Source organism: Engystomops pustulosus, chromosome 4 (genome assembly GCF_040894005.1).
Source record: "Engystomops pustulosus chromosome 4, aEngPut4.maternal, whole genome shotgun sequence".
NCBI classification, from domain to species: domain Eukaryota; kingdom Metazoa; phylum Chordata; class Amphibia; order Anura; family Leptodactylidae; genus Engystomops; species Engystomops pustulosus.
Window position 1 is genome coordinate 7,455,690 of NC_092414.1, and position 17,820 is coordinate 7,473,509.

General features: G+C 44.7%; 2 protein-coding genes across 3 annotated transcripts in view; both read left to right on the top strand.

The window, feature by feature from the left end:
* The first annotated feature begins 494 nt into the window (after window positions 1–494).
* The window catches only part of LOC140125974 (E3 ubiquitin/ISG15 ligase TRIM25-like), a 30,755-nt gene continuing 13,429 nt past the window's right edge, over window positions 495–17,820 (top strand). The window contains exon 1 of one of the 2 annotated variants that reach the window (XM_072144988.1): window positions 495–2,167. In XM_072144988.1, the coding sequence (XP_072001089.1) occupies window positions 498–2,167 (1,670 nt within the window). In that variant the 5' untranslated portion in view covers window positions 495–497. Of the gene's footprint in view, window positions 3,035–17,820 lie in introns of those variants that run through there. The other variant, XM_072144987.1, reaches the window with a different exon arrangement.
* On the top strand, window positions 4,575–8,263 carry LOC140125975 (E3 ubiquitin/ISG15 ligase TRIM25-like). The gene has a single exon (XM_072144989.1). It carries the CDS (start codon window positions 4,618–4,620, stop codon window positions 6,151–6,153), a length of 1,536 nt encoding a protein of 511 aa, XP_072001090.1. The 5' UTR covers window positions 4,575–4,617; the 3' UTR covers window positions 6,154–8,263.

The window sequence follows — 17,820 nt, forward strand, 5'->3', positions numbered from 1 at the left end:
GCTAAAGTACAGAAAAGTTACCAACATCCAGAGGTCCATCTGTAACTATGGGTTGTCTGTAAGTCGGGTGTTCTTAAGTGGGGCACCGCCTGTACCTTCAGAAATTCTATAATATCAGAACTTCCTGTAGTTTCACTGTCCATCTCGGTAAATATTTCTATGTCGCACAAAGTATACATAGGGGTTTCCGGCTAGAGAAGACATTTTAACTTCAGAAGAACCCTGCTCACCACATCACAGGGAACCTGTCACCAGATTTTAACCCATTAAACCTCTAGCCCCTTCAGGTAGGGTATGAAATGTCCTTTTCAGAATTTGTGACATATCACCCTTTTGCGCCACATTCATGAAGACCGGAGCACAGTCCGATCGGCTGCACTAGTCATCAGGCGACACAAATTACTGCACTGGAGGGGGTGTTCTGGTGCTCAGTTGTGTGACAGCTATGACTCATACCCAGAAACTTTCACTTTCATTTCCTCTTTCTGCTCTCAGCAATGGCGTCTGCAGATCTGAGGAAGGAGCTGGAATGTTCCATCTGTCTGAGCCTCTACACGGATCCTGTAACCCTGAGATGTGGACACAACTTCTGCCGGGTCTGTATTGATCAGGTCCTGACTACACAGGACGAGTCTGGAGTTTATTCCTGTCCTGAATGTAGAACAGAGTTTCAGGAGCGCCCAGGACTGCAGAGGAACATAACTCTACGTAATGTAGTGGAGAACTTCCTGTCTACTCATCGGGATGATTCCTTGGTTGTCTGCACTTACTGCATGGATGCTACAGTACCAGCAGTTAAATCCTGTCTTATGTGTGAGGCTTCTCTGTGTGATAGACATTTAAAGGTTCACAGCAAGGGACCAGAACACGTCCTGACTGATCCCAGTGCTTCCCTGAAGAACAGGAAGTGTTCTGTCCATAAGAAGATCCTGGAATATTACTGCACGGAGGACAAGGCTTGTATCTGTGTGTCCTGCTGTCTGATTGGACAACATAATGGACATAAGCTGGAGTCTCTAGATGTTGCTTCTGAAAAGAAAAAAGCGACGCTGAGAAATGTTCTTCAGAAACTGATCGTAACGAGAGAGGAGACTGAGGAGAAGGTCCAGAGTCTAGAGGAACAAAGAAGAAAAGTTGAAGAAAAGGCATCAGGAGACACTGAGAAAGTCACTGTCCTGTTTATAGACCTCAGGAGACGTCTGGATGACCTGGAGAAGAGGATCTTGAGGGAAATCTCCAGGCAGGAGATGGAGGAGTCATCATCACTATCTGAATTCATCCAGAAGCTAGAGATAAAGAAGGACGAGCTGTCCAGGAAGATGAAGGACATTGAGGAGCTGTGTAACATGACTGATCCACTGACTGTGTTACAGGAACCAGACACAGGTGACTTGTGTGATCCTGAGGAGGGGGGAGGTGATGAGGACACAGGGGGACATGATGGAGGTGATGGGGACACAGGGGGACATGATGGAGGTGATGAGGACACAGGGGGACATGATGGAGGTGATGAGGACACAGGGGGACATGATGGAGGTGATGAGGACACAGAGGGACATGGTGGAGGTGAGGAGGACACCAGGGGAAATAACAGTGATGGTGAGGACACAGGGGAACAGGATAGAGGTGATCAAGGCTTGGGGTGGATCCCAAACATATCACAAACATTATCTGACCTAATACAAGGTGTAAATGTGACTTTCTATGTACAAGATCCTGCAGACATATCACTGGATATAAACACAGCTGGTACGTATATCTTGATATCAGACGACCTGAAAACTGTAACTTGGACAAATATAAAGCAGGATCTTCCAGAAACTTCAGAGAGATTCCAATATCGTCAGGTGATGAGCAGCCATGGATTTGCCTCCGGACGACATTACTGGGATGTGGAGATCGTTGGCTCAGGATGGTGGAGGGTGGGGATGTGTTACCCCAGTGTAGACAGGAGGGGAAATATTTCATACATTGGGAAAAATAAAAAATCCTGGTGTCTGAGGAGATATGAAAATGAATATTCGGTGACACATAACAGTAAAGAAATCCAGTTACCTCACCAGATCTCCAGTGATTGGGTCAGGATCTGTCTGGATTATGAGGCGGGGGAGTTGTCCTTCTATGAGCTGTGTGACCCCATCAGACACTTACACACCTTCACCACCACCTTCACCGAGCCCCTTCATGCTGCACTGTATGTAAATGAAGGTTGTATAAAGATTTCACATGAGGGCAACTATGAGGAGTCATCATCTTAGGAGAAATCTACCCAGAAACCAATGATATCACCAGAGTAGTATCTGATTAATGTTGTAGAGTGTGAGGCTATAGACGAGGCTTTTTGAGTTATGACTCCTTCCATTCCAAGGGATCTATGATTTATTTGATTCCCTTTTTTGCCTTTTTTTCATCCAGAAACTGGCAATTGTTGGTGGTGGGATTGTTGGTGGTGGGTCAATATTTCCAGTCCACAAAGTATTTCCGTTCCCCCATAGCAGTCTCTTTTCTGCCTCAGCGTTAAGGCCAACAGGCAAAGTGGCATCTCACGTCCCGCCTGCTGTCTTGGTGGAGGAAAAGGAACCAGGTACAAGCAATTGTGTCCGGGAACCAAGTGGTCCATGGCCCAGTTTTGGGCCTTGGCCTAGTGGTGGACCACTCTTACACACTTTATGGAAAGAAAGGACTTTGTTCATTATTATTATTAATACTTTGGTATCATTGCAAAATGTTATGGGTATATATAATAAATGGGCTTCAAATTTAATGCAATCACATCTCGTTATAAAAGTAGTTTTAGAATTTCATTGTACATTTGAGGGCATATTTTTTTCCCTATATTAAAATTTTACTGTTAGGCTGGTTCATGGACACGTACCCATATGTCGGTGATCCCACAGACTCTACACCTTATACAAAAGGGAAGTCCATGTATTTTACATAAATATAATACGATACAACTTATTGATCCCGAAGGAAATTGTTTGTAAATGGGGTCGGTGTATAATGTTACAGGTTGTAACATACAAAGTCACAGCAAAAGAGAAGAAAAAAAAGGAAATAGAGCACACACATCACAGATCTTATATGGGGTACATGGGGGGCAGTGATGGAAGTACAGCGGAGGGGGGTAGTTCAAAGTTTTCCTGGTGCCAAGGGTTTGGTTATGTAGCCGTCTACCGGCTGAACTGCAGCGCTTCAATTCATGTACAGCCTTAGAATGTTGTTCCTGCAATTAATTCCTTGTTCTACTAGTCAAATGTGCACTTTATTGGGTCAGGTGCTAAGACCTTGTCCGTTTTATAATAAAACAATAAATATAATGTTTAATTATTGTTATATTAAGTAAAAGTATGTATAAATTTTTGGGAAATAAAGATTGATGATAAAAGAAAAAACTTGATGACTAAATGGCATTCTGTCTTATTAGGTTAGGAAATAGCAGCATCAACAACAAATCTGTTATATGCAAAACTTTTGCACCGGCTCCATGGTGGTGGCTGCAGGTATTTCTTATTAGGTTCCTCGATGTGCAGCTTCTGCCTGTGTAGTAAAACTATGTTCTCATGCTTCAAAGTGATCCAGAGCTGGGATCAATCAACAATTGAATGTATAAAGGCTGCTGGACAGTCATGGCTCCGTTCAAGGGACAAAAAGTTTGGAAGAGATGCAATTTTTAATGCACGCAAAGATTTAAAGGACCAGCGCGCCGATAATTGACGCTGACGGATCTTCAAGTCATCCCCGGAAGAGAAAGCCCATCCTGTGTATCCTGGGTTCCTGTGTATCCTGCTGTCCCGTGTGCCAGTCCGTTGCTGTGTTCCTGATCCGTGTGCCAGTCCGTTCCTGATCCATGTGCCTGCTCCTGCGATTCCTGATGCGAGTCCTGGTGTGCCTTTCTGTGTTGTTCTCCCGTTGTCACTCCGGTTACAGACTGTGTCCTGCAGTACTACCTTGGCAGCCACCACGGGCTAGTTGCACCTGTGGAATGACCTGGTGGCACCCCGCCGCAGCAAGACCATCCCACTTTGCGCTGGGCTCTGGTGAAGACCAGGTGCCACTTAGATTCCGGTCCCAGGTGTCGGCTAGTACCATCTCCCGCAGTGGTCCATAGGGTCCACAGGCTCCCAGTCCTGACAACAATTCCCACTGTGGCACATTACCGTAGTGTTAGGGATCAGAGTAAAATGATCCCCAATTCGAAATAAATGTGTAATTCATTCTGTGTTAGAGAAAGGTAATAATGACTGACTACCTGATGGTCGTACCCAAAGATTTCAAATGCCTATTTTATCTACAGTAATTTGAACATTTTTGGGGAGGGAGAGTGACTACACAGGCACGTCCTCCATGTAGTTGGGTCCTGCAATAGAAAGGAGATATCATTTTCTTTATTTAGAGACATTAACCAGCCCCGGTAATTCGATCTTCAGGTTGCAGCTTCTCTCTTTCTTTCTCCGAGGCCGATATCTCTCATTTGTAAATCCGCTGATGTTCCTTTAACACTTAGAGCCATAAGAGCAAACACTTCCCCCTCAGTGTAAAGCCGAGCCCTCCCCATGTGTGACGTATATGAATCACACCCACTTGCTATTTCATTTCCTCCTTCAGCTCCCGGCAATGGCTTCTGCGGTTCTGAGGAAGGAGCTGGAATGTTCCATCTGTCTGAAGCTGTATACAGATCCTGTAACCCTGAGATGTGGCCACAACTTCTGCCGGATCTGTATTGATCAGGTCCTGAATAGACAGGACGAGGCTGAAGACTATTCCTGCCCGGAATGTAGAGCAGAATTTCACGAACGACCTGCACTGATAAAGAACATAACCCTGTGTAACATAGTGAAAAATTTCCTGTCTGCTCATAGGGACGATGCCTTAATCTTCTGCACTTACTGTGTGGACTCTCCGGTACCTGCTGCTAAATCCTGTTTGCGTTGTGAGGCTTCTCTGTGTAATAAACATCTGAGAGTCCACAGCAAGGGACCAGAACACGTCCTGACTGATCCCAGCACTTCCCTGGAGAACAGGAAATGTTCTGTCCATAAGAAGATCCTGGAATATTACTGCACGGAGGACGAGGCTTGTATCTGTGTGTCCTGCTGTCTGATAGGCAAACATAGAGGACATAAGCTGGAGTCTCTCAACGAGGCTTCTGAGAAGAAGAAAAAGACACTAAAAAACGTTCTGCAAAAAATTATCACCAAGAGAAAGGAGACCGAGGAAAGAGTCCAGAGTCTGAAGAAGCGCAAGAGAAAAGCTCAGGATAAAGCATGTGGAGAAGCCAACAGAGTCAATGCCCTGTATACAGACATGAGAAGAGGGTTAGATGACCTGGAGAAGAAGAAACAGCTGGACAAGCTTGAGAAAAGGGTTCTGAGTAAGATTTCCAAGCAGGACAAGCAGGCATCACTCTCACTGTCTGATGTGATCCAGAAGCTGGAGATAGAGAAGGACGAGCTGTCCAGGAAGATGAAGGACATTGAGGAGCTGTGTAACATGACTGATCCACTGACTGTGTTACAGGAACCAGACACCGGTGACTTGTGTGATCCTGAGGAGGAAGCTGTAAACGTGACCTTCTATGTGCAGGATCCTGCAGACATATTACTGGATATACACACGGCTGCCCGCAATATCGTTATATCAGACGACCGGAAAACTGCAACCTGGGTAGATAAAAAGCAGAATCCTCCAGAAACAGCGGAGAGGTTCCAGTATAACCAGGTGATGAGCAGCGAGGTATTCCACTCAGGACGACATTACTGGGATGCGGAAATTGGTGGATCCGGGTTGTGGAGTATTGGGATGTGTTATCCCAGTATAGACAGGACGGGGTGTGAGTCACGAATTGGAGTTAATGTTAAGTCCTGGTGTTTACATGGAGGGCAATGGCTTAATAATCAGTATTCGGTGAGGTATAATTGTAACGCCATCTATTTGCCTCATCAGATCTCCAGCGATAAAGTCAGGGTATATCTGGATTACGACGCCGGTCAGATGTCCTTTTATGAGTTGTGTGACCCCATAAAACATATATACACCTTCATTGCCACCTTCACTGAGCCCCTTCATGCTGTGCTGGGGGTATATAATGGTTATATAAAGGTATTAGGGGGTAGCAAGGGCAAAAGTCAGACTGGTGAGGATTCATCGTAATCCTAGAATAAATATATACCGATATTCAGGAGCAGAACCTGATTGGTGGATAGAGATCTGCGATTTCTGTATCCTATACACTTCATGGCTACATGGTCAGTCATCAGTTGTTGTTGTTGTTTTTGGCAACGCCTTGTGACATTTGGGTAATGGACATGAGGAAATGGTTAAAAAAAAGTCTGCAAGATTTTGTTCTGGCACGTTGTTATTTGACTCATGGGAGTAATTGCATTTTGAAACGCAATTCAAAGGCTGCTGGGAGAGGCTTTGCCCGATTACAGATGCGTTTCCACTGAAATGCTTGAGAACGGCAACAAGCACCAAGTATTCAGCATTGTTTACATGCAAAACACATGGTGCCAGGTCCTAATCGCAAGCACTTCACTGAAAACACATCTTTGATCAGGCAAATTCCCTTCCTTGCAGCCTTTGAATTGCATTTCAAAACACAATTCAACAAAGGGGAAGATTTTCCAGTCGCGATCCCGCGGCGCGATGTCCGACGAGGATTCGGGTCTGCCGCGATTCACTAAGATTGTGCGCCCGAGTTCCTGCCAGTGTTGCTTCTGCGCCGAGGTCCACCGAAATTCATCTGCTTCTTCCCGGTGCATGTGAGTGCTTGATCTTGCAACACATTTTTAAATTCCGCGGTTTGTCCGAATCCGTCGGGTTGTCCAGCGGCCACGCCCCCGATTTCTGTTGCATGCAAGCTGGCACCAATGCGCCACAATCCGGTCGTGTGCGCCAAAAACCCGGGGCAATTCAGCGAAAAACGGAAATAATCGCGAAACCCGACGTAAGTGCTGCGTTCGGACCCTTAGTAAATGTGCCCCAATGTGTGTGAAAACAACCGTAGAGAGGTTTCTATTTTTCAGATGACACCAGCAATTGAAAGAGAATAAAGTCTACAAAGGATGTTTTTGAGTTACATGGTAACACTCAGGGTGTTTTGGCTTAATTTTGAATTACCTAAAATTGGTACGTCCTAATTTGGATCATCTTACTAAAGTTTATGGTATTAGTTTAAAATAAGGTACAAAGAGTAGTCACAAAACTGACATTGTGTAGTGAGGATCCAAGTTATGAGGAAAAGTAAAATAATTAAATCAGTTTACATTGAGCTTTTTGAGAAGACATCTATGAGGTACGTGGTTATCTATAACAATAATATAATCTATTTGCACAAAAGGTACATTAAAAAGCTGCTTCATGTAAGATCCACTCTACTGACGTCCCACATTTTCAGAGTTGACAATATTTCTTCAAAAACAAGGTTCAAAACGCCACGTGTGCCGTCGCCCTAAATCAAGGGCCAGAATAAGATAACTTTCCTTTTAGGCACCATCATTTGTGTTTTTTAAGTTATCCTCTTTACACAGAATAGGGTATAGCAATGTGGCTGACTACTGGACTTCCACCATCACAAGAAGACTCCTCCAAACTGGCCAACGGGCATCCAATATTCATTAATGGTTGGAGCGTATAGACGAACATGTGTCGCTCTGTTCAATAATATGGAAATAAGATAGCGGAGTGCTGTGCTTGACTATCTCTGACACACACATAGTCAGTGAACAGAGCAGCAGGGCGCATGCTCGTCCTGCAGCTCCACCCATTAGTGAGATTGGATCCCTGTTTTCCAGGCCAAGGGTCCATTCCAATAATCGTTTGGGGGTCAAAAGTCAAACTGTCACTGATCAACTTGTTATAACTTAACAACTTTGGACAAACCCTTTAATTTCAAGCTGAAGTACACACTGAATTGCATGTAATACTGTAGACTGCAGATACCACTCAATCAAAGAATCAGTCACACTACAAAATATTTCCATGTAGCCCGGACATCACAGGTGAAGGCTTCACAAAGATTTTCTTAGTAACAAATATCAGCCATGCTCAAAAAAAGTATAGAAATATTGTCTTGAATGTTTAATGGTAATCTTGTGCTTGCCAACTTTGATCGAGAGGGAATCAATGAATGCAAAAAAATGTGTATTTTTTTTTGTGTAGTTTACTGTTGATATTCAGTCAAGAAAAACCTCTCTCTGTTATCAGAATTTCTCAGTAGTGCAGCTGCAGGCCTTAGGCCGCGGTCACACGATCCGCTAGGCGTCCGTTCATAACGCGACGCTAGCGCACAGGGGGGCGGTCCTCGGCCCGAACGCACATGTGTTTCCCGGTTAACTCATGTGCGTTCGGGCCGAGGACCGCCCCCTGTGCGCTAGCGTCGCGTTATGAACGGACGCCTACCGGATCGTGTGACCGCGGCCTTAAGCCTGAATTATCAAGCCATCAAGTTTTAGTATATTTGGTACAAGTAAATTACAGAGGATTTTTTTCTGGTACTTTTCTTTGCATAAGATATTATATGTCACGCCATACTGAAATGTTTCTACAGATTTACCTGCAATTAATAGCAGTGACACAGTAATTCATTAAGACTGGTATTTTGAACTCCAGTATTGAAGTTCCCACCATTGGTGCTTCGGCACCTGTATCCACTAAGTGGCTCCGGCCTCTTAGGGTGGTGGCACACGTGGCGCTTTGAACCCGTTTTTGGGCCGTTTTTAAGCAATCCGTTAAAAACGCTTCAGATTTTGAACGGACTGCTTAAAAACGGCCCTAAAACGGATTCAAAACGCCACGTGTGCTACCACCCTAAGTCAATAAGGGCACACTCCACTAGTTCGGACCTGTAGACCATGTCTCAACTGGCAGAGTTTCTGAACTGGCGGAGACTATAGTAAGGCTGCATTCCCACGTGGCTTTTTTAAACGGATCCAGAACACGAGTGAAATTCCTTGGGAATGTATGTGTGTGTTATCGGCTGCATGGCTGTACATGTTCATGTGATATGACGTTATTGGTTTTATAATAAAACAAGAAAAAAAAAAGAAGAGGTTTCATCATTGTTGATGAGTGACAGTATTGATGATATTCATACATAAAACAAATAAAGATCATCAAAGTAAAATGGCGTCTTCCGGACTATATTTTTTGAAAGTCAGCATATCCTCTAAGGCTGGCGCCACACGTGGCGCTTTTGTCTGCGTTTGCGAACGCAAACGCAGACAAAGTCGCGCCCACCGGGGAGGGCCTCGGCCCGATCGCATCGGCGTTTCTATGGAAACGCCTGCGATCGGGAACGAGCCGCCGGTGTTTCGTGTTAATTTAACGCGAAACACCGGCGTCTCGTTCCCGATCGCAGGCGTTTCCATAGAAACGCCGATGCGATCGGGCCGAGGCCCGCCCCGGTGGGCACGACTTTGTCTGCGTTTGCGTTCGCAAACGCAGACAAAAGCGCCACGTGTGGCACCAGCCTAAGGCTGTGTTCACACGTTGCATTTGAACTGCGGATAAAAACGCAATTCAAGCACAGTGTTAAAAATTCTCCCATTCGCAGATGTGTTTAGACCTACTTTTAATGACATGTGTTACACGTTCCCAAGACAAGAATTTAGGCCTAAATGCACCTGCAATCGGGAGAAACTCCTTCCTGCTGCGCTGTGAAGGAATGAGAACGCAGCCTGATGGTTCTTCTCCAGTTACACACACAATAATGATATCGCCGATGTGTACACTGTAGATATCACTGCTGTATATGAGGTATTATTTCCTCATACACCATAGATATGGTTACATATATTACCTCACACACTGTAAATGGGGCTGTTAATGTTACGTGGGAGTTTTATTTATTCTGAAATTATCGATTGCTGAAAGATTACCTCACGATTCCCTATAGTCACCATGTCTCCTCATGTATCTGCTCCAGTCACCTCATACACTGCAGACATGGCTGATATATCATATATAGGAGAATTATTACCACAGGAGATCATGTAGTCACCATGTCTCCTCATGTATCTGCTCCCAGTCACCTCATACACTGCAGACATGGCTGATATATCATATATAGGAGAATTATCACCACAGGAGATCATGTAGTCACCATGTCTCCTCATGTATCTGCCCCAGTCACCTCATACACTGAAGACATGGCTGATATATCATATATAGAGGAATTATTACCACAGGACATCATGTAGTCACCATGTCTCCTCATGTATCTGCTCCCAGTCACCTCATACACTGCAGACATGGCTGATATATCATATATAGAGGAATTATTACCACAGGAGATCATGTAGTCACCATGTCTCCTCATGTATCTGCTCCAGTCACCTCATACACTGCAGACATGGCTGATATATCATATATAGGAGAATTATTACCACAGGAGATCATGTAGTCACCATGTCTCCTCATGTATCTGCTCCCAGTCACCTCATAAACTGCAGACATGGCTGATATATCATATATAGAGGAATTATTACCACAGGACATCATGTAGTCACCATGTCTCCTCATGTATCTGCCCCCAGTCACCTCATACACTGCAGACATGGCTGATATATCATATATAGAGGAATTATTACCACAGGAGGTCATGTAGTCACCATGTCTCCTCATGTATCTGCTCCACTCACCCCATACACTGCAGACATGGCTAATATATCATATATAGAGGAATTATTACCACAGGAGGTCATGTAGTCACCATGTCTCCTCATGTATCTGCTCCAGTCACCTCATACACTGCAGACATGGCTGATATATCATATATAGAGGAATTATTACCACAGGACATCATGTAGTCACCATGTCTCCTCATGTATCTGCCCCAGTCACCTCATACACTGCAGACATGGCTGATATATCATATATAGGAGAATTATTACCACAGGAGATCATGTAGTCACCATGTCTCCTCATGTATCTGCTCCAGTCACCTCATACACTGCAGACATGGCTGATATATCATATATAGAGGAATTATTACCACAGGAGGTCATGTAGTCACCATGTCTCCTCATGTATCTGCTCCACTCACCCCATACACTGCAGACATGGCTGATACATCATATATAGAGGAAATATTACCACAGGAGATCATGTAGTCACCATGTCTCCTCATGTATCTGCTCCAGTCACCTCATACACTGCAGACATGGCTGATATATCATATATAGGAGAATTATTACCACAGGACATCATGTAGTCACCATGTCTCCTCATGTATCTGCTCCAGTCACCTCATACACTGCAGACATGGCTGATATATCATATATAGAGGAATTATTACCACAGGAGGTCATGTAGTCACCATGTCTCCTCATGTATCTGCTCCAGTCACCTCATACACTGCAGACATGGCTGATATATCATATATAGAGGAATTATTACCACAGGAGATCATGTAGTCACCATGTCTCCTCATGTATCTGCTCCCAGTCACCTCATACACTGCAGACATGGCTGATATATCATATATAGAGGAATTATTACCACAGGAGGTCATGTAGTCACCATGTCTCCTCATGTATCTGCTCCAGTCACCTCATACACTGCAGACATGGCTGATATATCATATATAGAGGAATTATTACCACAGGAGGTCATGTAGTCACCATGTCTCCTCATGTATCTGCTCCACTCACCCCATACACTGCAGACATGGCTAATATATCATATATAGAGGAAATATTACCACAGGAGATCATGTAGTCACCATGTCTCCTCATGTATCTGCTCCAGTCACCTCATACACTGCAGACATGGCTGATATATCATATATAGAGGAATTATTACCACAGGACATCATGTAGTCACCATGTCTCCTCATGTATCTGCTCCAGTCACCTCATACACTGCAGACATGGCTGATATATCATATATAGGAGAATTATTACCACAGGAGATCATGTAGTCACCATGTCTCCTCATGTATCTGCTCCAGTCACCTCATACACTGCAGACATGGCTGATATATCATATATAGAGGAATTATTACCACAGGAGGTCATGTAGTCACCATGTCTCCTCATGTATCTGCTCCAGTCACCTCATACACTGCAGACATGGCTGATATATCATATATAGGGGAATTATTACCACAGGAGATCATGTAGTCACCATGTCTCCTCATGTATCTGCTCCAGTCACCTCATACACTGCAGACATGGCTGATATATCATATATAGGGGAATTATTACCACAGGAGATCATGTAATCACCATGTCTCCTCATGTATCTGCTCCCAGTCACCTCATACACTGCAGACATGGCTGATATATCATATATAGAGGAATTATTACCACAGGAGGTCATGTAGTCACCATGTCTCCTCATGTATCTGCCCCCAGTCACCTCATACACTGCAGACATGGCTGATATATCATATATAGGAGAATTATTACCACAGGAGATCATGTAGTCACCATGTCTCCTCATGTATCTGCCCCAGTCACCTCATACACTGCAGACATGGCTGATATATCATATATAGGAGAATTATTACCACAGGAGGTCATGTAGTCACCATGTCTCCTCATGTATCTGCTCCCAGTCACCTCATACACTGCAGACATGGCTGATATATCATATATAGAGGAATTATTACCACAGGACATCATGTAGTCACCATGTCTCCTCATGTATCTGCTCCAGTCACCTCATACACTGCAGACATGGCTGATATATCATATATAGGGGAATTATTACCACAGGAGATCATGTAGTCACCATGTCTCCTCATGTATCTGCTCCACTCACCCCATACACTGCAGACATGGCTGATATATCATATATAGGAGAATTATTACCACAGGAGATCATGTAGTCACCATGTCTCCTCATGTATCTGCCCCCAGTCACCTCATACACTGCAGACATGGCTGATATATCATATATAGGAGAATTATTACCACAGGAGATCATGTAGTCACCATGTCTCCTCATGTATCTGCTCCACTCACCCCATACACTGCAGACATGGCTGATATATCATATATAGGAGAATTATTACCACAGGAGATCATGTAGTCACCATGTCTCCTCATGTATCTGCCCCAGTCACCTCATACACTGCAGACATGGCTGATATATCATATATAGAGGAATTATTACCACAGGACATCATGTAGTCACCATGTCTCCTCATGTATCTGCCCCCAGTCACCTCATACACTGCAGACATGGCTGATATATCATATATAGAGGAATTATTACCACAGGAGATCATGTAGTCACCATGTCTCCTCATGTATCTGCTCCCAGTCACCTCATACACTGCAGACATGGCTGATATATCATATATAGGGGAATTATTACCACAGGAGATCATGTAGTCACCATGTCTCCTCATGTATCTGCTCCAGTCACCTCATACACTGCAGACATGGCTGATATATCATATATAGGAGAATTATTACCACAGGAGATCATGTAGTCACCATGTCTCCTCATGTATCTGCCCCCAGTCACCTCATACACTGCAGACATGGCTGATATATCATATATAGAGGAATTATTACCACAGGAGATCATGTAGTTACCATGTCTCCTCATGTATCTGCCCCCAGTCACCTCATACACTGCAGACATGGCTGATATATCATATATAGAGGAATTATTACCACAGGAGATCATGTAGTTACCATGTCTCCTCATGTATCTGCCCCCAGTCACCTCATACACTGCAGACATGGCTGATATATCATATATAGGGGAATTATTACCACAGGAGGTCATGTAGTCACCATGTCTCCTCATGTATCTGCTCCACTCACCCCATACACTGCAGACATGGCTAATATATCATATATAGAGGAAATATTACCACAGGAGATCATGTAGTCACCATGTCTCCTCATGTATCTGCTCCACTCACCCCATACACTGCAGACATGGCTAATATATCATATATAGAGGAAATATTACCACAGGAGATCATGTAGTCACCATGTCTCCTCATGTATCTGCTCCCAGTCACCTCATACACTGCAGACATGGCTGATATATCATATATAGGAGAATTATTACCACAGGAGGTCATGTAGTCACCATGTCTCCTCATGTATCTGCTCCCAGTCACCTCATACACTGCAGACATGGCTGATATATCATATATAGAGGAATTATTACCACAGGAGATCATGTAGTCACCATGTCTCCTCATGTATCTGCTCCAGTCACCTCATACACTGCAGACATGGCTTATATATCACATATAGAGGAATTATTACCACAGGAGATCATGTAGTCACCATGTCTCCTCATGTATCTGCTCCCAGTCACCTCATACACTGCAGACATGGCTGATATATCATATATAGGAGAATTATTACCACAGGAGATCATGTAGTCACCATGTCTCCTCATGTATCTGCTCCAGTCACCTCATACACTGCAGACATGGCTGATATATCATATATAGGAGAATTATTACCACAGGAGATCATGTAGTCACCATGTCTCCACATGTATCTGCTCCCAGTCACCTCATACACTGCAGACATGGCTGTTATATCATATATAGAGGAATTATTACCACAGGAGGTCATGTAGTCACCATGTCTCCTCATGTATCTGCCCCCAGTCACCTCATACACTGCAGACATGGCTGTTATATCATATATAGAGGAATTATTACCACAGGAGATCATGTAGTCACCATGTCTCCTCATGTATCTGCTCCAGTCACCTCATACACTGCAGACATGGCTGATATATCATATATAGAGGAATTATTACCACAGGAGATCATGTAGTCACCATGTCTCCTCATGTATCTGCTCCAGTCACCTCATACACTGCAGACATGGCTGATATATCACATATAGGAGAATTATTACCACAGGAGATCATGTAGTCACCATGTCTCCTCATGTATCTGCTCCCAGTCACCTCATACACTGCAGACATGGCTGATATATCATATATAGGAGAATTATTACCACAGGACATCATGTAGTCACCATGTCTCCTCATGTATCTGCCCCAGTCACCTCATACACTGCAGACATGGCTGATATATCATATATAGAGGAATTATTACCACAGGAGGTCATGTACTCACCATGTCTCCTCATGTATCTGCCCCAGTCACCTCATACACTGCAGACATGGCTGATATATCATATATAGAGGAATTATTACCACAGGAGATCATGTAGTCACCATGTCTCCTCATGTATCTGCTCCAGTCACCTCATACACTGCAGACATGGCTGATATATCATATATAGGAGAATTATTACCACAGGACATCATGTAGTCACAATGTCTCCTCATGTATCTGCTCCAGTCACCTCATACACTGCAGACATGGCTGATATATCATATATAGGAGAATTATTACCACAGGAGATCATGTAGTCACCATGTCTCCTCATGTATCTGCTCCAGTCACCTCATACACTGCAGACATGGCTGATATATCATATATAGAGGAATTATTACCACAGGAGATCATGTAGTCACCATGTCTCCTCATGTATCTGCTCCAGTCACCTCATACACTGCAGACATGGCTGATATATCATATATAGGAGAATTATTACCACAGGACATCATGTAGTCACAATGTCTCCTCATGTATCTGCTCCAGTCACCTCATACACTGCAGACATGGCTGATATATCATATATAGGAGAATTATTACCACAGGACATCATGTAGTCACAATGTCTCCTCATGTATCTGCTCCCATCACCTCATACACTGCAGACATGGCTGATATATCATATATAGAGGAATTATTACCACAGGAGGTCATGTACTCACCATGTCTCCTCATGTATCTGCCCCAGTCACCTCATACACTGCAGACATGGCTGATATATCATATATAGAGGAATTATTACCACAGGAGATCATGTAGTCACCAAGTCTCCTCATGTATCTGCCCCCAGTCACCTCATACACTGCAGACATGGCTAATATATCATATATAGAGGAAATATTACCACAGGAGATCATGTAGTCACCATGTCTCCTCATGTATCTGCTCCAGTCACCTCATACACTGCAGACATGGCTGATATATCATATATAGGAGAATTATTACCACAGGACATCATGTAGTCACAATGTCTCCTCATGTATCTGCTCCAGTCACCTCATACACTGCAGACATGGCTGATATATCATATATAGAGGAATTATTACCACAGGAGGTCATGTACTCACCATGTCTCCTCATGTATCTGCCCCAGTCACCTCATACACTGCAGACATGGCTGATATATCATATATAGAGGAATTATTACCACAGGAGATCATGTAGTCACCATGTGCAACACCCTCGCCGATGCAATGGCGAGGTAGTGCTTGCAAATACGTCCCACCTGCATGTAATCCCATTACACAACATGGTCCTGACAGGACATAGGGATATTGCAGTGGTGGATCCTGCCTGGCAAGGCAGAGGTTAAGTATTTTGTATAATGCAAGATGCTATTGTCCAATCATATGTGTTACATCCTGTCCTTTGTAAGCTGAGATGTGATTGGAGGAGCAGCCACCACCTGACCAAAGGGAGGTAATAAAACCTCTGGCCAGGAATGTTCTGGAGACTAGATTATTCTAGTAAGGATTCAGAGAGATTCTGTTGTAGGAGAATCAGTGAGTGAGTGAGTAATCTCTGTCTGGCCCATACCAGAGCAGGAAGAGCTTAGCCCCTGCCTCTGAAGAGTGGAGCATTAGACTAGAGTTAGTGTAGTGAGGAAAAGGGGTATCATCTTACCTTTGAAGGTGATACCTGAAGCCCTACAGGACAAGCTGAAGCTTCCTACCAGGACACAGCTGCCTCCCAGCCTGCCCTCTACATCCAGGCTGGTGAACTATCTCCTGAGGCTCCCTCCAACTCACATCTCGGCACCCTACCTACCTGTTAAAGGCACGTTTGCTGCGGTTCCTGCTGTTCAAATAAAGAACTGTAAGTTGCTTTCTTCAACTTCTGTCTCCGTCTGGTCCCTGCTAATACGGCTGCCTTCATCACTGGCACCCTGTCCATCACCCAGAGACTCACACTCGGGACACTAAGGGGTTGCCCCAGGGAGATCCGCTATAGCAGCCTCTCCCTCATCATTTCTTGCCAACACCACCCTGCTGGAGTCCTGCCAGGCTGTAGGACAGCCCTCCGGTTCCCCCGTACCAAGCACCGTGACAATAGCGTGCTTAGGCCGCAACCGCCAGCCACTCCGGTACCGCGGGCCCCGGCTGTCTCCAGGCCTCACCTCAAGGGCTAGGCCCCGGTGGGGGATGTTGCAAGTGGCGTCACGAATCACAGGATATTTACTTCTGTGCCTTATCCTGGCACTAAAGACTGTACTTTATTAAGAAAAAGACTGTGCTGCCTAACCCTGCTGCCATCCGGGTTTAGGCCCAAGTATTTGTGTGTTTCTACATTGAACTTTATACTGCTGCCACGTGCTGTCGAGCGCCGCTCCAGCACTCAAGAGGTTAATTCCTGCAAGGACTGTGTCAGCTCTGCTACATCCGGCGCTGCTGCGCCTGAAGCATTTACCTCAGAGGCGTGTGGCGCAGCAAGTATTTCAAGCCCGCCAAATCTTCACTGGCGGGAACTCCAGAGGCGTCATTAGGCCCCGCCCCCTGCGCGAGTGGCGCGAAGCACCGTGGAGGAGGAGCTGGAGCGTGTGCGGCCGGCAACGAAGAGGGTTAATCGGCCATCTTGGATTTCGGCGCAGGCCGCGCCTGAAGCCTGCCAGCAGTGTGCGCCTCATCCGGAGTTCCGGCGCACGTGTCCTGCGACTGGAGAACACCGCGGAGCATCACTGAACCCTGCTGCCTGCCGGACATCGG

Excerpts from the sequence above, each read along its gene's own strand:
- LOC140125975 (XM_072144989.1), top strand. The coding sequence starts at position 4,618 with ATGGCTTCTGCGGTTCTGAGGAAGGAGCTGGAATGTTCCATCTGTCTG.